The sequence below is a fragment of the Haematobia irritans genome, chromosome 5 (assembly GCF_050003625.1).
Source record: "Haematobia irritans isolate KBUSLIRL chromosome 5, ASM5000362v1, whole genome shotgun sequence".
Lineage (NCBI taxonomy): Eukaryota > Metazoa > Arthropoda > Insecta > Diptera > Muscidae > Haematobia > Haematobia irritans.
In genome coordinates this window covers 102415571-102438285 of record NC_134401.1, presented here as the reverse complement: position 1 = coordinate 102438285, position 22715 = coordinate 102415571, and the positions used below count along the sequence as shown (strand labels likewise).

The 22715-nt window shown below is 33.4% G+C and overlaps 2 protein-coding genes and 1 long non-coding RNA gene across 9 annotated transcripts in view; 2 read left to right on the top strand and 1 right to left on the bottom strand.

Moving 5' to 3' along the window:
* Window positions 1-6868: 6868 nt before the first annotated feature.
* LOC142238533 (uncharacterized) lies at window positions 6869-7697 on the bottom strand. Its single transcript, XM_075310215.1, has 3 exons — window positions 7571-7697; window positions 7416-7484; window positions 6869-7357 (listed from the first exon to the last, which is right to left on the bottom strand). Exons 1-3 carry the CDS (start codon window positions 7595-7597, stop codon window positions 6980-6982), a joined length of 474 nt encoding a protein of 157 aa, XP_075166330.1. The 5' UTR covers window positions 7598-7697; the 3' UTR covers window positions 6869-6979.
* A 5777-nt stretch (window positions 7698-13474) lies between these two features.
* On the top strand, window positions 13475-13963 carry LOC142241340 (uncharacterized). The gene is made up of 2 exons (XR_012723585.1): window positions 13475-13690; window positions 13748-13963. It is a non-coding gene; the product is annotated as an uncharacterized LOC142241340 (long non-coding RNA).
* A 1992-nt stretch (window positions 13964-15955) lies between these two features.
* Window positions 15956-22715, top strand: part of coro (protein coronin) — a 76563-nt gene continuing 69803 nt past the window's right edge. For 4 of the 7 annotated variants that reach the window (XM_075313239.1, XM_075313236.1, XM_075313238.1 and 1 more), the window contains exon 1: window positions 16216-16379. The gene's annotated coding sequence lies outside the window, so the exon portion shown is untranslated. Of the gene's footprint in view, window positions 16101-16215; window positions 16380-22715 lie in introns of those variants that run through there. The other 3 variants (XM_075313240.1, XM_075313234.1, XM_075313237.1) reach the window with 2 other exon arrangements.

Sequence of the window (22715 nt, the reverse complement as noted above, 5' to 3'; positions counted from 1 at the left end):
TTCAATCGAAGTATTTTGCTTCATTTTCACAAAATTTACTTCGTCACTCCTTCTTCCAAAAATCTGCTTCACTTTTTGTTCTGCTTCATATTTTAAAATTTTTCCCCATATTACATAATTGTTTTTCCTATTCCTTTAATTACGATGAACATAGCGGTTTTAATCATTGAATTATTAACCGATGTGGAACAATTTTTGCATAGTTGTTAGAGACCATATACTTACACCATGTACCAAATTTCAGCTGGATCGGATGAAATTTGCTTCTCGTTTATATGGGGGCTATGCGTAAAAGTGGACCTATATGGCCCCAATAGCATCAGACCTACATCAATAACAAGTACTTGTGCCAAGTTTCAAGATGATAGCTTCTTTCGTTCGGAAGTTAGCGTGATTTCAACAGACGGACGGACATGCTCAGATCGACACAGAATTTTACCACGACCCAGAATATATTCTTTATGGGGCCTTAGAGCAATATTTCGATGTGTTACAAACGGAATGACAAAGTTAATATACCCCCATCCTATGGTGGAGGGTATAATAAAATGAATTCTATTGTTTTGTTTTCAAAAAATTATGCTACTTCAATTTTATTCAATCTACTCCACTTTTTTCCAAAATCTACTTCACTCAATTTTTCACTAGCGGCAGCACTGCTATTATATGGCGTTATTGGTGCGTTTGAAGGTCGAAATCGTGGCATATGAAGAAGAAAAAAGTGTTGTTCCACCAAGACAACGCACCGTGCCACAAGTCATTGAGAACGATGGCAAAAATTCATGAATTGGGCTTCGAATTGCTTCCCCACCCACCGTATTCTCCAGATCTGGCCCCCAGCGACTTTTTCTTGTTCTTAGACCTTAAAAGGATGGTCGCAGGGAAAAAATTTGGCTGCAATGAAGAGGTGATCGCCGAAACTGAGGCCTATTTTGAGGCAAAACCGAAGGAGTACTACCAAAATTGTATCAAAAAATTGGAAGGTCCTTATAATCGTTGTATCGCTCTTGAAGGGAACTATGTTGAATACTAAAAACATGTTGAATACTAAAAACTAAAAATTTTGACAAAAAAAATGTGTTTTTCTTTATTAGACCGGGGACTTATCAGCCAACCTGTTAAGTTACACTGAAAAAAGGCATGCCAGGTTCCAAAGATTTTGTCTTTACTTTAAAAAATTTTGGTATTGATTCCGAGCCAAAGAAGCGCAGAATACAACTAAGGATACTTTTAAGACACAATTCTCTTTTAAATTTGGGTTTTGTGTACATTAAAGTCAAGTTGACTTTAGCCCAAACATTTTTTTTCATGTTATGGTACTCATGTTTAAGTCAAATCACTTAATTATAAGGACAATACGACTTCATTGAAAAGTTTATCGACTTTTGGACAAGGAAAAAACTTTATATTAGAGAAATGCGTCTTCTATGCTAAACAAAATTTACATTCGTATTTTAACATAAAGACATGAAATCTTTGACCTCACGTCAATATTTTTTTCAGTGTAAATTTAGCGTTAGTTTAAATACAGATTTTTTTCGGTGCACGATTAGAAATTTCATGATTCACGATACCATATTTCATGTATTTAAAACATGAAAAATAAAGGAGAATTCAGATATTTGGGTAATTAAGTGAGCAAATTATTTAGCCATTGGGGGTAAAATAAGCGGGAAATGCTCTTTTGAGAGATTTTTTGTTTCAGACTTCTCGTCAAACCGCGGACCATAAAGTTTGTAAGTCAACACCGTATCCGCTGTGCTACGTACCTGTTATTGTCATCAATAGACAACTATCGTTATAGACATCAGCGCAATCAAGCAGTTATATTTATAGTTTTGGGCGCCCACGAGCCGATTAAAAGAAACTGTTTTTAACAGAAACATACTCTAGTTGGCCACGGAAACGGATATAATGTAATTGTACATATATTCCAAAAATGTTTGCAAGATTTCGAAAACATGTTCGGCATTATAAAGGGTGATTTGTTAAGAGCTTGATAACTTTTTTTAAAAAAAAACGCATAAAATTTGCAAAATCTCATCGGTTCTTTATTTGAAACGTTAGATTGGTCCATGACATTTACTTTTTGAAGATAATTTCATTTAAATGTTGACCGCGGCTGCGTCTTAGGTGGTCCATTCGGAAAGTCCAATTTTGGGCAACTTTTTCGAGCATTTCGGCCGGAATAGCCCGAATTTCTTCGGAAATGTTGTCTTCCAAAGCTGGAATAGTTGCTGGCTTATTTCTGTAGACTTTAGACTTGACGTAGCCCCACAAAAAATAGTCTAAAGGCGTCAAATCGCATGATCTTGGTGGCCAACTTACCGGTCCATTTCTTGAGATGAATTGTTCTCCGAAGTTTTCCCTCAAAATGGCCATAGAATCGCGAGCTGTGTGGCATGTAGCGCCATCTTGTTGAAACCACATGTCAACCAAGTTCAGTTCTTCCATTTTTGGCAACAAAAAGTTTGTTAGCATCGAACGATAGCGATCGCCATTCACCGTAACGTTGCGTCCAACAGCATCTTTGAAAAAATACGGTCCAATGATTCCACCAGCGTACAAACCACACCAAACAGTGCATTTTTCGGGATGCATGGGCAGTTCTTGAACGGCTTCTGGTTGCTCTTCACTCCAAATGCGGCAATTTTGCTTATTTACGTAGCCATTCAACCAGAAATGAGCCTCATCGCTGAACAAAATTTGTCGATAAAAAAGCGGATTTTCTGCCAACTTTTCTAGGGCCCATTCACTGAAAATTCGACGTTGTGGCAGATCGTAAGTCTATTCATGATGAAATGTCAAAGCATACTGAGCATCTTTCTCTTTGACACCATGTCTGAAATCCCACGTGATCTGTCAAATACTAATGCATGAAAATCCTAACCTCAAAAGAATCACCCTTTATATGCTGTGTACTATATTAAATTTTTACTATGAAACTTCAAAATACGTCTGATTAATGACTTAAAGTCAGAGAAGAGCAGTGCTTGATATAAACGAAATAGGCTGGGATTTTGGAACAAACATTATTTTTTATTCCTTTTTTCGTATTTTATTGTATTGTAAATTTTGTAAGAAAATTTGATTTTTTGTGATAAAAGTTTGAAATTTTCGAAGAAATTAAAAAAAAAAAAACAGTAACAAAGAAAAAACGCTTTCTAAACTTTTTTTCTTTGCGTATACGAGTTGTGATGTACATAGATTACCTTCTTTTATTTCATATTTCAGATGTGTTACAAAAGTTGAGGAATTGCTGGATCAAGTACATCGAGTTAAAAGGATTCTACATTCAAATATAAATCCCACTTTTCCGAATTCTTTGTTACTGTGTCATTAGCATACTTTTGGGAAATGTTTGTGTACTTGTCCAAAAGGACTGCATCGGAAGTTGGGAATTCTGGGATGGGCTTTAAAAGAAATGTTTGTGGAACAACTTCCATTTTTTTTTTGCTGGGATGTATGGCATACGCCCAACATTACCATATGTTTGGAAATAATGACTTACCATCACAGGATTGACATACATCTTATTTTCATGAGTATACATAGATGCTCATATTTCGCGCACACTTACAATTTAGCAGTTGCAAGGACGAAAAATAGTGTTTTTCATATGTTTCGGTGTAAAAATTATATGTTTGGAACTCAAAATTTTAGCACATTATATTTAGGTGCAAGCATATAATGTTCATAAACTAGTATAACATGTTTGGGACACTGGATGCAAAAATATATTAATTTGGAAATTTCATATGAACATATGAGTATATACGTTTAGAAACGTCAGAGACAGAGGGAGCGAGAGAGAATAGAGGAACATGTTAAAGTTTAATTACAACAAATAAAAATGTAGGTTGCTTTGTAAACATTCATGATTGCTTATGGACTAACATATTTTCTACATAAATAAATATTTAGGGTATAATAGTCAAATAAATAACAAACACATGTTTTTATTTGTATTCCAACACAATTATATTTCAGACATTTTGTTGTAAGAAAAAATATTTGGAGCCTTAAACAAATTTATGCTTAGGGTTTAACATAACATGTTTGCACAGTACAAACAATTTTTTGTTTGAAAAAATTCTGAAAATACATATGCTTGAAGCAGAATATGTTTGTGAGTATATGTTACAGAGGCGATTTTTTTGAGGGTGTGCTAGTGCTACAGAGAAGTAATTTCCCCATAGGAAATGTCCTATGTTAATTGCTTACCAATTTGGAACTAAGTTACCTCCAAGATTATTTGCACGGATGAAAAAGACTGTTTTTCATATGTTTGGCTATAAACATTATATGTTTGGAACACAAATTTTTAAACACAATATTTTTGAGTGCAAGCATATAATGTTCATAAACTAGCATAACATGTATGGGACATATATGTTAATATGTTAGAATATTATGTTTGGGACATAAAATGTTTGTAAATATAATATGCTTGGATGCAAACATATATTAATTTAGAAATAGCCTATAAACATATATGTGTTTAGTAGCTTGGAGCGCTATTTAACAGGGAGCGATATTGAATTAAGTTGGTGGTTGTTGCTTGTTATTACAAAATTAACATTTTATTTTTCCTTGGGCAATTGATCAGCTACTTCTTTGATCCTTACAAACTGTGTGGTCCGCTGTTCGAATCCCCGTCTGGCAAAAGGTAAAATTAAAATAAAATAAAAAAATCATAAAATTGAATAATTTCTTCTACAATGTTTGTATTACAGAAAAAGGTGCTAAGAACTAAAAAATCTCGTGGAAGTGAGAAAGATGTCGGGGAATATACAATTGGGCAGAAACAAAATTTTGAGCATTCAGGTCGAAAACATATGTTGTTAGCACCTATATTACCTGTCTATTTTCATAATTCATTATGATTGTAAATTTATAAATAAATAAATAAAATTTTGAGCACAATATTGTTTGGGAGAATTTTTTTAAGCATATAATATTTTTGGGTGCAAAATGCTTCCAAACATATTATATGTTCACATAATAACATATTGTTTTTTGGAAGACAACATTATTGAATTTGGATGCAAAAATACAAAATGTTTGGAACTTAGACTACCCAAACATATATTGTTTAGACCAATATGCTTTCAAACATATTATATATTGGAAGAGATCAAACATATAAATGTTTGGGCAATACCCAAAAATGTATATGCTTGAAGCAAAATATGTTTGGGAGTATATGTTACAGAAGCGATTTTTTGTGAGCGTGTGGTAACGAGAGTTATTGGTAGAAAAGCGAATCAGAGAGAATAAAAACACAATAGGACGAAAACTTCTCTTCTACAAAAACAACAAATGTCAACCGTATAGATGTCGCACAATGCCTGCAGCTTTGGTATTACCGACGTTGCGGTCGAAGCGCTGTTTTGATAAATTGTTTATAAAGGCATAGGCAGTTATAATTTCAAATTGTCTGCCACAAAATTTATTGAAATGAAAAGATTTAGATAAAAGAACATTTGTTGTTACAAAGTAGGTTCTAAATCCAATTTCGGCTTTACGTTTCGTAAAGCCGACGGAGAACTGAATTGGGTGACGCCGACGCAAACTGTATGATATTTGAGAGAAGCGCCGATGAAAACTGCTTGCCAGTGCTGCCGCTACTACTTCAATCGAAGTATTTTGCTTCATTTTCACAAAATTTACTTCATCACTCCTTCTTCCAAAAATCTGCTTCACTTTTTGTTCTGCTTCAAATTTTTAAATTTTCCCCATATTACCTAATTGTTTTTTCCTATTCCTTTAATTACGATGAACATAGCGGTTTTAATCATTGAATTATTAACCGATGTGGACCAATTTTTGCATAGTTGTTAGAGACCATATACTTACACCATGTACCAAATTTCAGCCGGATCGGATGAAATTTGGTTCTCTTAGAGGCTCCGCAAGTCACATCGGGGGATCAGTTTATATGGGGGCTATATATAATTATGGACCGATGTGGACAAATTTTTGTATGGTTGTTAGATATCATATGCTGAAACCATGTACCAAATTTCAGCTGGATCGGATGAAATTTGCTTCTCTTAGAGTCCCCGCAAGCCAAATTTGGGGGTCCGTTTATATGGGGGCTATACGTAAAAGTACCATCCGACCTACATCAATAACAACTACTTGTGCCAAGTTTCAAGTCGATAGCTTCTTTCGTTCGGAAGTTAGCGTGATTTCAACAGACGGACGGACATGCTCAGATCGACTCAGAATTTCACCACGACCCAGAATATATATACTTTATGGGGTCTTAGAGCAATATTTCGATGTGTTACAAACGGAATGACAAATTTAATATACCCCCATCGTATGGTGGAGGGAATAATAAAATGAATTCTATTGTTTTGTTTTCAAAAATGTATGCTACTTCAATTTTATTCAATCTACTCCACTTTTTTCCAAAATCTACTCCACTCAATTTTTCACTAGCGGCAGCACTGCTGCTTGCTATTAAAGAAATTTTCCTCATGACTGCCACCTACTGACGCAGTTCTGCTTCACAGTTTCGTTCTCTTGTATTTTCATCCCCACATGTGTTAAGAACATGTTACTTTTCGACAGGAAACAGGGAAAATTTTTTCCACAAAAATATACTTTTCTTGCCAAAATATAACATGCTTGCCGAAGTCAAAAAAGGTTGCGTCAAATATGTTACATGTTTCCTGTGAATAAGTAATATTCTGCTCTTGAAACCTGTCTGCGTGTAAATCACCTAACAATCTGTTCTTCTCCATATTTAATATTGTAGTCTTGAAATATCATATGAATGACCTACTACTTTTTGATATTAATTCATGGCACGTTTATAATCCCATTAAAAATAGAAACAATGATAAACTCTAGCCAATTAATTGCTGATAAGGATTTTTTTATTATTTCTGTGCCAAACTAATTTTTGTTATCTTTTTTCAAGTGAAATTTTCTTACTGCCATGGAAATTCATTCAATTCAATCACAATTAACCCCAAGCCACATAGACGGGATGACGACGATAGACTTCATTAGTAATGGAACCACGTGATGCAGCACCTGATCCATAACCCCAGCGGCGATTAAAGCCATAAGCTCCACCATATTTATAGCCACTACCACTGCCATAATCATAAGCCGATCGGGCATTGCCAGCTGATGACAATACCGTTGTTGTGGAAGCCAAAGGAGCTCTTACCACAGGATATGAAGATACCGTAGGAGGAAAAGGCACTGCATTATATGCCCCAACTGTGGCAAAGGGAGTCGGTTGATGTACAGGAGTATATAGGCTAGGCTGATAGTAACCAAAGCCAAATGTTTCAGAAGTTTTCATATCATCACCATCACTGGTAGAGGATTTATCCTAAAGGTGATAGAAACATGAAGTGAAAGCTTCCTTCAAATTGTGTTAAAGAACTTACCTCCTCTACAGGATCAGCCCAAGTTTTATGGCCTAAAGTTAGGAAAACAAAAACTAAACCCAACATAAACTAAAATGAAAAAGTCATTGTATGAATGAATATCTCTTTAATTGGAATAAAGCAAAGCCAGTAACTTGGAGAAACCGAATTCTTACCTTATTCATCATAGTTGAACTTTTCATTTTGGTTTTTACTATCCGCTATAAATTAGCACTTTTTTAAGATAGAATTTGATGTCTTAGTTTCCAAAGATGACTGATGCAAATCGATGCACAAATTCTAGCTTTTATAGTAAAACTAAAACTGGAATACATTTACCATCTGTTCCCATCGAGATTCTATTCTTAGGTGCTAAATATCTTTCCTCAGTTCCTAAAGCCATCAAATCTCTTCAATGGAGGTCAAGAGAAACATATGGGAAATGCATTAAGATGATCAGTTGGTCATTGGAAGATATTACATATAAATATTAATGACTCGAAAAACAATGAATGTATGAAACGTTTCGGACCGCCTTCATTGGCGGTCCGAAATCGAACCTATGATAGGGTTAGATTCCATATTGAAAAAAGTTTTTCATATGAAATTAAACCAGATGGCCTTAAAATATTGCTAGAGGTCATGATGCGAGAGTTGCCTTTCATTTGGCGGAATTGTTGCAATCTGCCAACTGACAGCTCTATCGTAATGCTTAACATTTTTGAGGTTAAACGTACTCAGAACGTTTTGTCATACGAACGCTGTTTGTGCACCCTCAAAAAAAATCGCTTCTTTAACATATGTTCCAAACATATTTTGCAGGAAGCACATATATTATTGGATACTGCCGAAACATTAATATGTTTGTTTTATGTGAACATATTATATGTTTGGAAGCATTTTGAGCCCAAAAATATTATATGCTTGGAAGAATTTTTCCCAAAGACGATTGTGCTCATTCCCTAACATACTCGTAATTTTCACTTCCACGAAATTTTTTAGTTCTTGCCACCTTTTTCTGTAATACAAATAATGTTGAAGAAATTATTCACTTTTATAAATTTTTTAAATTTTACCTTTCGCCTGCACGGAGAATCGAACCGAGGACAACACAGTTTGTAAGCCAACACACTATCCACTGGGCTACGTAGCTGTTATAGTCACCAGTAGATAATTATCGTTATAAATTTCATTTATATAGCATAGTTTGCAGCGCCCACAAGCCCATGCAAACATAACATTATTTAACAGAAACATACATTTGTTTGCCACGTGGAGCAGTGGTTAGCATGTCTGCCTTTCATGCAAAGGGTCGTGGGTTCAATCCCTGCTCCGAACGAACACTTTTTTTAAATTTAACTTTAAAACTTTAAAATTTGGAAGGAATTCAAAAACTCTAACAAAAGATGAACGTGGAGTCGAGTATAATATATAAATAATTTTATAATACAAACATAAATTTATTTAGGCGTGAACAGTTTTTACTAGCATTTAAAACCATCGCTCTAAAATGCCTTTTATTTTTCTTTAATAATTCATTTTAAAGAAAATAAACTTTTTAAATTGTTTTAGCTGCAAAACTCGAACTTAATGCCCGCTTTTATATTTGAAGGTGTGCGTAAACTCCTCGTGGACTGCTTATTAATAAAGAGGAACTAAACTTTGTTTTTATACATTTTACTGTTTAATTTTCCACTATTTCCTCCTTTTTTTATTTTATTGTCCTAACTCTAGAAAGAGTATAGTGCCCTTTCGTTATTTTTCTGAAGACCTCTGATTTCTTTTAACGAACCAAGAAAAAAATTGTGCCCATAATGCCGAAATGATAAACAAAACACATGTCCACACATATATAAAATGCTGCTCTCAAGGCGAAAACATATGCTGTTTGTTTTTCAAATGTCTATTCTCTTGGTTCCGAATGTTCATTCTCTTTATTTAAATTAAATAATATTTAAACTTATTTTAATATTTAATATTTAAAACAGTTTTCCGAAACAACATACAAGTGGTTTCACAGACAATGTTCTCTTTTGATTCTTTTGCTGTGTTATGTTGATATATTTCGTCAACTCTCCCGGTTTCCATCTCTATTTCTTTCTCTATACTCTCTCTCTCTCTCTCTCTCTGTCGCTTGGAATAAAATATCACAACATATGTATGTTTAGTCGAAATTTGTAAATTTATATATGTTTGCATTCACACATATGATTTTTATGAAACATTCATGCCCCAAACATAATATATTCTAACATATTAATATAGATGTCCCAAACATTTTATGTTAGTTTAGGAACATTACATGTTTGCACTTAAATATATTGTGTTTTAAAATTGTGCCCGAAACACATTTTATTTATATCGGAACATATGAAAAACATATTTTTCTAACAGTGTGTTATTTACAGCCACTTAAAAGATTCATCTCGCTCAAAAAATGGAATTAAATCGTGAACATTAACTCAACAACAGTACAACAATAAAGCGATTTTCTATAATTTATATATGAATTTGTTCTCTGATCCCGAAATTTAAAAGGCAACCCCCGTAAAAAATTAATTATACAGTACTAAGATGTTTTTGATGTGAGAGAAAGATATTTATTCTTGAATGGCGGTCGGCACCATCTAGCGGTGAATAGCAATATTAGCCGGGGATAAAATAATATTTTAGTGCAGGGTTGTATTTAAGTGTGGACATTAACCATTTCGCAAAATTAAACACGACAATATGATGAATTAGAGCCCTGCATTGGAAATACAAATATAATAATATAACTAGAAGCTGAAATTAGTAAAATGCTTTAAATCAAAGGTATTTCAAACATTTTAATTTTAGAGGCGCTTAATGCGAATATTATCATAGAAACTAGGGCTGTCAACCGGGATAAATCTCATAGAAACTAGGGCTGTCAACCAGGATTAATCCCGAATCCCGGGATTTTTCGGGATCCCGCAAAACTAATTCCAATTTGTTTAATTGATGGCTTTTTAGTATTATTTATTAATAAATTGGAGTCTTCATTCAGGCCCGTCGTAAATATGGCAAGATCGCGTTTATCTGATAAAAATTTGGATGCCTTGATATTTCTTAGGAAGTTACTTAAAACAATAAAGTACAAAAGGATTAAAACAGTAATCTAATCACAATCCTTAAAATGTTTTGCTGAGTAAGAAAACGATCTAAAATTGGGGTTTAATTTATTTTTGTCCTAATTTTGTTTTTCGTTTCTTCATATTGTTCATAAGGGAGCCACCGTGGTGCAATGGTTAGCATGCCCGCCTTGCATACACAAGGTCGTGGGTTCGATTCCTGCTTCGACCCAACACCAAAAAGTTTTTCAGCGGTGGATTATCCCACCTCAGTAATGCTGGTGACATTTCTGAGGGTTTCAAAGCTTCTCTAAGTGGTTTCACTGCAATGTGGTACGCCGTTCGGACTCGGCTATAAAACGGATGTCCCTTGTCATTGAGCTTAACATGGAATCGGGCAGCACTCAATGATAAGAGAGAAGTTCACCAATGTGGTATCACAATGGACTGAATAGTCTAAGTGAGCCTGATACATCGGGCTGCCACCTAACCTAACCTAACCTATTGTTCATAAAATTTAATTAAACTAAATTGGTTTAATGTACAACATTTTTTGTGGCACAGTAGATTGTTATTGCAAAATATATTTAAAGGATCCCGAAAATATCTATATTTTGAAATCCCGAATCCCGGGATTTATAAAAATCAATCCCGAATAGAAACACACAATAAAACTTTCCTAATTTTCATTATTGCTTTAATTACATGAGAAAAAAATGCAAACAAAGTACATATTGTTCATCAATTTTAAAAATAATTAGATTTACTTACATTGTGTCTCGTCATTTACTTCGTATAGCGCAGTACAGTTATTTTATTAAAAGGGTTCAAAATAAAGCAGATAAAAAAACTCAATTGATATGCAGTTTTTTGTTCCTCTAGATTTCGACAAGACTTTACATGCATTTTTTTCATTCATTCATAATTTTGATTATTTCAGAAAAAATAATCACAAAAATAAAGTGATTTTCAACTCGAAACCGGAACATTGTACCCAACTTTTGCCGTAAATAAAATAGTCTTCATTTCAAAATAAAAGTCGAAGTTGGTACAAAAGTAATATTCTGCGGGAAGTCTTGGCTACTCAAATTAGATCCAAAAAAAAAATTTAAGTGATATTAAAGATTACGTAACCTAAATTTTAGAATGCACTATTTACAAACTATTAAGGGTAAATTTCCTTAAAATAATGAAATTTTAATTAAAATAATCTTTGCTTCAATTTTTTTTATTAAATTTAGGTCACAAATTTGGGAAATTTGCTTTCCTCCGTTTAATACGTACATCTTTCCAGTAAGACAAATTTTCCTTAAAGTAAAGAAATATGCACATTTTTGATTTAAAGAAATCGACCTTAAGTTAACTGAAATTTACTTTATTTCCGTTCCCAAAAGTTGTATTTTTAAGAAAGTGGCCAACTGATCGTATGTTTCTGTCATATAAAGTTTCTTTGCATTGTCTCGTGAGCGCCCAAAACTGCTGATGGCTGTAGCCATAATTTTCTGTTGATGACAATAACATTTATGTAGACCAATGGACAGTGTGTTACAAAATGTAGGGTCCCCGGTTCGATTCTCCGTCCAGGCGAAAGGTAGAATTTAATAAATTTATAAAATCAAATAATTTCTGCTAGCACAAGATAATCACGATATATCTTTGACGAACAAAACATCATACTTCCATTCAAAAAGACAAAGGAAAAATCGCCAGATGCCTTTTGAATTTTTTACCAAACCCCTAAATGTCAGTACTAACAGGTTGGGTGATAAGTCCCCGGTCTAACAAAGAAAAACACATTTTTTTGCCAAAATTCGTTTTTACTATTCAATATAGTTCCCTTCAAGAGCCGTACAACGATTATAACGACCTTCCAATTTTTTGATACCATTTTGGTAGTACTTCGGTTTTGCCTCAAAATAGGCCTCAGTTTCGGCGATCACCTTTTCATTGCAGCCAAATTTTCCCTGCGAGCATCCTTTTGAGGTCTGAGAACAAGAAAAAGTCGCTGGGGGCCAGATCTGGAGAATACGGTGGGTGGGGAAGCAATTCGAATCCCAATTCATGAATTTTTTGCCATCGTTCTCAATGACTTGTAGCACGGTGCGTTGTCTTGGTGGAACAACACTTTTTTCTTCTTCATATGGGGCCGTTTTGCCGCGATTTCGACCTTCAAAAAATAATATGCATTTAATACTAGCCATCTATGTGTCAGACCGGGGACTTATCAGCCAACCTGTTATGTTCGCATTTCGCGTTGAAATTTTCGTCGTTACTTTATTAAAAGAGTTCAATATAAAACAGATAAAGTATCTCAATTGATGCGCAGTTTCTTGTTCCTCTAGATTTTGACAAGACTTTACAGGAATATTTTTGTGTTCATTATAATTTTGATTATTTAAGGCAAAGAAATCGCGAATTTAAAGTTGTTTTCAACTCGAAAACCGAGCATAGTACTGACCTTTAAGGTCAGTACTATGTTCGCTTTTCGCGTTGAAATGTTCGCGGTTACTTTATTAAAACAGATAAATTATCTCAATTGATGCGCAGTTTCTTGTTCCTCTAGATTCGGGGAAGACTTTACAGGGATATTTTTGTTTTAATTTATGGATTTGATTATTTAAGAAAAAGTAATTGTTTTCAACTCGAAATCAACTAGGGTTGTCATCCGGGATTTTTTATTTTGAATCCCGGGATTTTCCGGAATACCGAAAAAATAATTCCAATTTGTTAAAATTGTCGGTTTTTATCACGACAAAACTACTATAGGTACTATATCACAGTCAGCTGTTCACAGCTGAGTACATCCAACTGTCAAAAACATGTTTTGTTACTATTGGTAACATTTTACATTCAACAGGTCACTTTAAAAAAACATGTATGGTTACTATTGGTTACATAGGTAACTATTACGTACGTTCTATTGGTTACATTTTACATGCCACAGGTTATTATTGTCAAAAACTTGTCTTGTTACTACCCTGCCAGCATTTCAAAGTTCCATTTCAACCTCATCGTTACCACAGACTCGTAAATGTCACTTCAACCATCATGAAAAGGTACATCAAAAAGTACATGCAAGTAATTTGCCATCCCTACTGTTAAAAAAGCCATTTTTTTGTGCGCAACCAGCTTGTTATATTTTAATTAAATAAAAACGAAAATAAAGTTCTGAAAACATAGATTATACGCTTAAAATTGTGAAAGGTATATTGGTGAACAATTTGGTGATTTTCCAAATGGAATAAAGTGATTGTTTTTCAGATATTTTACAGACACGCTGCGCCTCCATGGAATAAAAACACTGGTTGATAGACGCAGCAACATGTAACTCGCTACTTGTAACTCAACATCATCATTAATGCCAAAAATTATGTTAAATGTAATGTGATAGTGGTATAAATGTTATATTTTTAAGAATTTGTAAATGTTTAATCAAATTAATAAATATCTAAACAAACGTGTTTTACTCGACCACAATGATTCTTTTACAACTATCTTAAAATGCACTTTTTCTGATTGTTTGGAGGGTCCCTTATTGGCGTCGTTCTAAATTGATCTATAAAGGCACCTAATAATTGCACTCATGCGAAACATTTTTGTAGTAACTTGGCGTGGTACAACTTCTCAATAGTGACGGCGCTTTTCCGACGAGTTTTTGATGTCGTATATGATTGTTTTCGACGTAGTGGGGATTCTCAAAAGAGTCCCCAAATTCAAAAAATGTTGGCAGGGTATTGGTTACGTAGGTAACTACTGGTTACATAGGTTACTATTGGTAACTAACATTAAAATGTAAACAAAACAAATTGAAAATATTTAATATCTTTTGTTTACTAACATTAAATTTGTAAACAAAACGGACATCTGGATGTACTTGAATTTTGTTGTTTTTATTTTTTTTTGTAATACTGCAACTACCTGGGAATTATTTTACCATGGTTTTTATGATTGTTTATTATGCGCTTTACAGACTATCAGTTATTCCGGACGGAATGTCGGTGTTTGTAAAGAATCTTACAGTGTGTCGGTTCGATACGACTTGTCGGCGATGACTAAATAATCGGTAAATGTGTTATCGATCCCATAAACATGCAGCAGTATCGATTATGCCTTCGGACTTAACTTATAATGTGCCCAATATATGGGATATGTTCGACACGAGCACTGTCGTCCGGAATAACTGATAGTCCGTAAAGCGCAATAATAAATTGCAGTCTTCACGCAGTGTAAATGGTCCTTAGTTTTCATACCCGATAAATTGAGTTGATAATCATATACTAAACAGCACAATTTCATCAAAAATTGAAGTAAACGATAAGTTCTATTGAGTGAGTTCGTGTGAAATGGAATTCGTGGCACTTAAAATAAAAAGCAATGATAAAAGTTCTGTCGAAAATATGACAAGATCTCGTTTATCTGATAAAAATTTGAATGTCCTGATATTTTTACTTAAATCGAAGAAGTGATATGAAATGGTTTTTTTATTTATTTTTGTTTTCCTTTTCTTCACTATGATGAGTTAGACTAATAGTTCGTTAATCTTACTTAACGATTTAAAATTGCTTTTTAATTTACTCTTATGTTCTTTTGTTATATTTTCTTGTTAATAAAATTGAATTAAACTAAATTGGTTTAATAAACAACAATTTTTTGGAGCCGTAGATTGTTATTACTTAAAATATTTAAAGAATCCCCAAAATTTCGGGATCCCGAAAAAAATCTCGGGATTCTATATTTTGAAATCCCGAATCCCGGGACTTTTAAAAATCGGCCCCGAATGACAGCCGTAGTACCCACCTTAACATGAAACACAATCATCGGTGATCCCATTCGACAGTTTCTAAGAATGTTGGATGTCTGGAACAAGTAAAAATCTATTAGTGAATTTTTTGAAATACTTTGGGGAATTTTAAAAAACAAAAAATAAATTTTTACTTGGTAGACAAAGAGTTCTAAAATGTTGTAAAATAAGAAACTACATATATCGGCACTTTTGCTAGTTTTAGCAAAAGTTTGCCATTTTTATTTTAAAGTTTTCACAAAAGTCTACTTCGTATGTTCTACAACCGCCTGTCGCCTCGATTGTAGCGAAGAAGCCTTTTCACGTTCATTGCAACTTCCACAGCTGTTTCGCATTCTGTTATTTCAAATTCCTTTCATTGTTTACTTCAGTTCTCTTTTACCCATTTGTTAGAAAGAGATCACATGAGTTACTTTTATATCTCATTTTCCCAACTTATTAGAACAAGAATCAGTGATGGCAAATACAAATATTTATATTTCATTGTTTTACGTCTAATGATTTTCCTTGTAAAAAAAAATATTCAATTTTATTACTTTTAATTCTTTGAGATAGATTCCCACTGTTACATATAAGATTACCAAAAAAAATGGAGTTTTAAAAACGTATTTATTTTTAAATATGTACCCAAATTGTACCTTTTCACTAACTACAATATTTACCATCCCTGATCATAAATAGTGTGCAGTATTTTGTTGAAGTGGGCCCCCAACATTGTCATTTTCATTTAACATTTGTTGGCACTACCTCGTCCGTAACTGTGAAACGGGAAAAATTATTCGTTCGAATCATCATCGTCGTGGTCGTGATTGTGTGAGTGAAATTCAAATGATAAAATAACAAAAAAGAAAACTAAAAATAATTTTTGGTTTAAATTTTGCTTACCTTACAAGATTAATTTGACAACAGCAATTATAGTAAAGTTTCAAAAAAAAATTGTCCCATAAAAATATAATTGCAACTCAAAAACGTTTGTAACAAAATACACTGTTCTTCATCGTCGTCAAATAGCTAGATAGCATAAAAACAGGCTGAAAATAGAGTTGTCGTAATAAATCCCCCACCATTTGTTGGAAGGAATCAAATATCAAAGTGAGTGTGTGGTGCAACAGATTAAAGATTTTGTTGGCAACAAAAACAAAAGCAAGTGACAAATTTCCATGCAATTTGATGTTGTTTAATTTAACCAATATGTATGTTAAGTGTTTCTATGGTTTCTCGCCGATTTCGGTGATGATGTATGAATAATACACAAGATTTATGAGCATTTGTTTAATAAGCAGGCAAAAAAATTCATACACTATTAAATTTACAAAATATAAGCACGTACAAGAAAGAAAAGTGACCGCACAAAGTAAAAGCAAAGAAAAAAGTGTTTTTCTTGTATTGTTTCTTCTTTTTGCAAATATGTTGTTCTATTTTCCCCCTTTATTGTGGTATGAGAGTAAGTAGTGTGGCTATATTTAAAATTACAGCGTTTTATCTCTTTTATTTATGTGTTGTTGCCGGTCATTTATGCAAATGTGTGTGCGAAAGTGCGGCAGAAAAAGTGTGATTGTGTTGGTGGTATGTGTTATATGAGTCCAACACCCCAAAAAAGGGAATAAAAATTTTTTGCTTTACCTCTCGTAAATTGTATTGGTATTGTTGTTGTTATTGTTAGCTCTCTTTGTACTCTCTCTGCTGATGGGCGCGTTTTTCTTTTGTCAGCTTTAGAGATGAGATGTGGCCTAGACCGGTACGAAATAATTTTATTTTGTCCGAACGAAATAATTTTATTGTGCCCGAATTTTTAATAGGAATACATTTGATATAAATTCATTTTAATATTTGAATTTGCAACAAATTTGTTTTACTATGTTTGGTGCTAGGAGAGCTTTTTTTTTGAAGAGAAAATGAAGAAAAAAATTGAATAAAATTATAAATTTGACAAATTTTATTATAACTTGAAGTGGAATGTTACAAAGCATCAAGTGAAATAATTTAAATAACAATTTTAGCGCGATAAGTTCGGTAGTATTAAATTCGCGGCTTAAATCTACTTTACTACAAGTCGTCCCATTGTTCCAATTTTTGGCCAGCTTGTAGACTTTTCGATTATAAACACAAAATGTAATACCACTTTTTGTCGGAAAGACCTATTTTCGGAGTTATGGGCCCCTAAAGTTTTCATTATCACGTATATTGGATTTAGTATCCATCGGACGTAATCATCCTAAAAGTAATATATTTAGAATAACATGGACCCGGAGATGTGCTGGGTCTGCGGTAGCCCACATTGGACTCTGTCCATAGGAGAAAGTCTCAAACCCCACCCGAAAGCCGGCCACCTGTTCACTTTGGGTTCGCGTTAGCCCACTTTGGACTCTGTCCATAGGAGAAAGTCTCAAACACCGCCCGAAGGCCGGCAACCTATCCACTTTGGGTTCGCGTTAGCCTACTTCGGACCCTGTCCATAGGAGAAAGTCTCAAAACCCGGCCGAAGCCGGCCACCCATACGTCAATTTGCAAGGGTTGGTATCTCGAAAATTACGCTCTTCCGACTTAATATTTTCTCTTTAAAATGTACTATTTTTACCAAAAACGCAAAAAAAAAAATTGCTGTCAGAATTAATAAAAATATAAAGGAAAATACCGATTTTCAGATTTCGATATCTCGAAAACAATGCTTTTCCGACAAATTTTTTACTTTATTTTTTTTAACAACTTTTGCTTAAGTAGATTTGTTTCTATTTGAATTTAGAGTAGATAGGAATTTCGAGTTTCCATGGCAAACGTCAAGTTAAAACATCTCAACTCGGTGTGAACGGTGAAATGTTTTGGAAAAACGAATGAGGAAAACGAGTCAGTGGGAACATAGCATTATACTTTACTATCAAAGCAAATCCGTACCGAAATAAGTACCAATATGCCCATCCCTAATATCGTCATTCAACTGTGGTACTCTCTCATTCAGTTTTGCGGCAAAAGTTTTGAGCGAGCTGTTGCTTTGTTTTCCCTTGCCCTCTCTAAGTGGTAAAGAAACCAATTCTTTTCAAAGATTTATCAAATAAGTCTAATGTTAAAAATAAAACACATTTTCGGTTTTACTTTTTTTTTGTTCCTGTATGTATTAGTTTGATATGTGTGATGAGTTTCAGCGTTTTTGATTACAAATTTGAAGTGAATGCATGCAACAAGTTGTCATTTGATAGAATGAACCACCAAACAGGGTTACCAAGTCTTCAACTTAATGTAAAGTTGGGTACTATATATGATATTCGCACCGCAGCATAAATACGAAATAAATGAATTGGGCATTTTCAATCCCTTAATATTTATATGTTCTCAGATATTTTTAAAGCGGGTGAATATAAACTGGTCTTGAAAATATTATTTGTTATGGTAAATAAATAAAATTAAGATTTTTTTAGTTAAGTTCGAGAAACAATAAGTATTTTTTTTCTTTTTAAGAGAGTTTCTTACATTGAATCAAAGGAATATTTGTTGCAGTAGGTAACGGATATAAGCACATCTCATATTAGAAAAAAAGGCATATAATAAAATGCATCATTTATTTTGTTACTTCTTTATAGAGATTTTTTAAAATATATACCTATAAGAAAGAAATTTCTTATATAAATATGTATGCTTTATGAACTCTTTTCTTTGAATTCTATGTAATAATTTTTTATAAAAAAAAAAACACACACATAAAAAAGATTGCGGGATTTTCAGTCATTCTTATATCCGTTATAAAGAATAAAGTTCGATGACCGCACACATAACACCAATATGAACTAAAGCAAAACAAAATGTTCGTACGGTTCCCAAATATAGCAGAAATAAACTAATGTATTGTTACGAATGTGATATTTCTTGATTTAAGTTTATTTAAATTAGTTTACGTTAATTTAAATTTCAAATTGTAACGATAAAATTACGTCATAACTTGTTAGAGTCATTTCTTTATTTTCTAGTACTTTCTTAAACATCTTTTGTGTTTCCAATCGTTCATTGTAAAAGTAACGCCTTTTGTTTTATGCCTGCACGACATCTACCTAATCTAGTAGAATGCACTAGATTATTAGCATAAGCCTAAAAGTATGTGTGCCATATCACCTATAAAGTAACGCCGATAGAATATTCCAGATGGCTGTAGGCAATGAAGATAACCAGTTGAATATGTGGTGTTAGATAAATTGTACAAGATAGTTCTAGATGGTTGTAGGCCAGACTATCCAGAATTTTCGAAATCGTCAAATCACGGTATATAAGCCCCTGGCGGAGGGAGCAGTCAAGTCAGTCGTAAGCTAAAGTTTATACAGTACACATCGTAGAGCAAATAAGTGAAGCCATCAGTTAAACAAATAAATTGTAGATTAACGTTATTGAAAAGAACTGTCTTTTTAATTATCGGGTAATTAAATACGCCTCAATATAAAAACGTAACAGTATGGTTAAAATGTTCATGATTTGGCGCCAATGATTTGTTTATTTACTTTTAGTGAAGCGCAGTATAATTTACTTAAATTTTCGCTTGAGGTAGTTCATTCTTCCTATGAAATAGTTTACTGTGTAAGACAATGTCCTAAATCTATCAGAGAAGATTTTCTTGAATGTTTCTATAATTCTCATAAATTTCAATTTTTTTTTGCAAAAATTTGCCGTAGTTTCGGCAACTCTGCCAATTTTGATAGGAAGTAATGTATGGAAGAGAGAGAGTGAGAGTTTATTTTCAACAGTATGACAAATCTGAAAAGAATTGCTGAAAGTGGAAAAAATAATGGGTGTAGTAACATAGAATGTTGATATCTATGCCTAGTGTAATTTTATGATTGTGGCACATTTAAATATTTTATAAGCCACCTTTGGAATAAGAATTAAAAAAATTAATGTCGTACAAGTTCCTTAATTATGGTTAAATATCCTTTCAGTTTTTTTTTAAGAACTGTAATGAGTCACGCTTTGCATTGAAGTGATGTCGTTGAAATTGAAAACATTGAACAGTTCCCGTGGCATAACCGATGTTTTTTTAAATTATATTTTTAAAAGAATTGTCATCTGGCGTGGATGTCAAATTGTTCTTTTATCAGAATTTTTTATGTATCGTATATAGAACTATTCTCCCTACTAAAATACACATCAGACATGGTGTTTAGCTAAACTTTCTTATATCCGTTTTTCTCGTATTAGCTGTGTTTATATCCGTTACATAATGCAAACGTAATGCCAAATATCACTTTAGAGTTCCGCTAGGTTAAGGTGGGTATTAAGTTTGAGTTTAGACTTTAAAATAAAATCTTCAATGCAGAAAAGAGTATAACTTTCGAAAATTTTATTATAACTTTATTTTTTTTTATGGATTACTAAAGAAAATTAACCGTTAAAAATTGCTAATTTAGGGCGATTATGCAAATTCGCTAGGATTACTAATTACAATTGAAAAATGTTTTGCAGAGGGGTTTTTCCAGATTGCGGGATTACGCCGGGATGATAAATAAAAAACAACATTGGCTACAAATTCAGTAGTCGAATGTGGCCCCTTTCCTGTCGATCCCCAAATATGTCATATTGGAATTCCAAAATTTGCAGCTTTCATTCTTGGATTCGTGACAAATTTAAAGTAATTAGGAAAAGAGATGTTGCGCTGTGAATTACTGTAGAATTAAATAAAACGTTTGTCGCATATGAAGATAGATCATTTAGTTCTGTAGAAAATATACGAGTTTTGACTCAGCTGATCGATGATACCGTTATAATATGTTTACAACTAATCTCTCTCTGCCACAGAGTGCATATGTGAGAGCCACCTTACTGTCACATATGCACTCTGTCAGAAGTTTAAAGAGATAAAGTAGCAATTCATTTTGTACAGTACAAAGTAGGAAAATAAAACAAAGTATTTTTTTATTAACAAATCTTCATACGAAAACTAAAAATACAATTTGGTGCACGAAGACATCTGTCCCCCCACTAGTGAGATTACTTTTGCTTAGATGGATGTATGTTGGTTTCTGTCTATTCGAACTGCTGTTTGCTGCTTGGGGTGACAATTTGCCAACAAATTGGGATCTCCTTTCTAAAAAAAAAACAAATCCACCACCAGATAATAGCGACAAACATTAGCCAAGCGCATATACAAGTAAAATGAATAAATGCCAACATAAATTTTGCGAAACTCTAATTAAAAATAAACGCCAATGATTGCACTCTATGCGAATTTCATATTTTAGGTCATTCGCATTAAAGTACGAGAGCAAACTGAATGAGTGTTTGGTTTGTAGCTGTTTTGGTGATTGTATTTAGATGGCAATTAGACCGTCTGACGCCCAGACAAAATGAAAAACTACACGATCAACCAGTTGCAAGCTGGCACACTAGTGGTGTGGCCATAAATTTCTCACGTAAAGGATCTACCTTTGAGGGGAAGAAGAAAATCCATCATAGCATCATAGGGGAAACAGCAAAACTCCTTGAGTCAAATGAGATTGGGCTTATTTAAATGGTCACACAAGACAAACGAGCGCAAACGAGGTTGTTGGTGACAAAAAATGAAATGTTTTTATAACGGAAGGGTGAAAGATGTAAACTGGAATGGAAAATGGAAGAAACATTTTTCAACCCAATCCTAAAACATTTCAAAAGCAGGGGGTCTGTGACTAATACTCGTTTATGCACTCAACAGCTAGACACACACTCTCTCTCAATTACGCATAATTTGTTGTTCCAGTGTAATCAGCTGTTAAGAAGCTATATTGTAGAAAAACAGCTACAACCATAAATATCGTTTGAAAATTACACATGGACTTTAAAATTATACTTTTACTTTTTAAAGGTGAGTATTAAGTTCGCGTTTATCCGCTAAAATCGAATTTAATACCCACCTTAAGAAAGAAAATATTTACTAGGGTACAAAGAGATAGACGAAAGGGGGGCAATTGGATCGGTGTCGATTAATCGTTCGTAGAAAAAAAAAACTTACACACTGATTTTTGGTAAAAGTGGCGAATTATTTTTCAGCAATTTTCTTTTAACTCACAAGAATACATTGAAGGGCAGAAATTCAAATAACACAATTGGATCATGTTGCGACGATAATTGGGCTTGGTAAACGGCACTTTTTTACTTCAAATAAGTAGTCGACTTGGATTAGGGATGTAAAAGTCGAAATTGGGTTTTTCGATTAATCGACTTTTTTTAAAAAGAGTCCAACTTTAATTTTTGTAATCTCCAAATTCGTCTAATCGGCTTTTGATATTTTCGAACTTTGTGTAGAAACTTTTTTATGTTGGCCAAAATCGATTATTCGACTTTTAACGAAAAAGGGACGTTGCATTAACCCTTTCGCTGCCAAGCCTAAATTATATGAAGTCATTCCCATTGCCATTTATATTTTGAGTGTTAAAAAGTCAATAAGGTCAATGATTGAAAATTTTACAATTAACT

Coding starts and splice junctions, on each gene's coding strand:
- LOC142238533 (XM_075310215.1), bottom strand. CDS start 7,597: ATGAAAAGTTCAACTATGATGAATAAG. Junction 7,485..7,570: donor GTTCAACTATGATGAATAAG/GTAAGAATTCGG, acceptor TTTTCATTTTAG/TTTATGTTGGGTTTAGTTTT. Junction 7,358..7,415: donor GGGCTGATCCTGTAGAGGAG/GTAAGTTCTTTA, acceptor TATCACCTTTAG/GATAAATCCTCTACCAGTGA.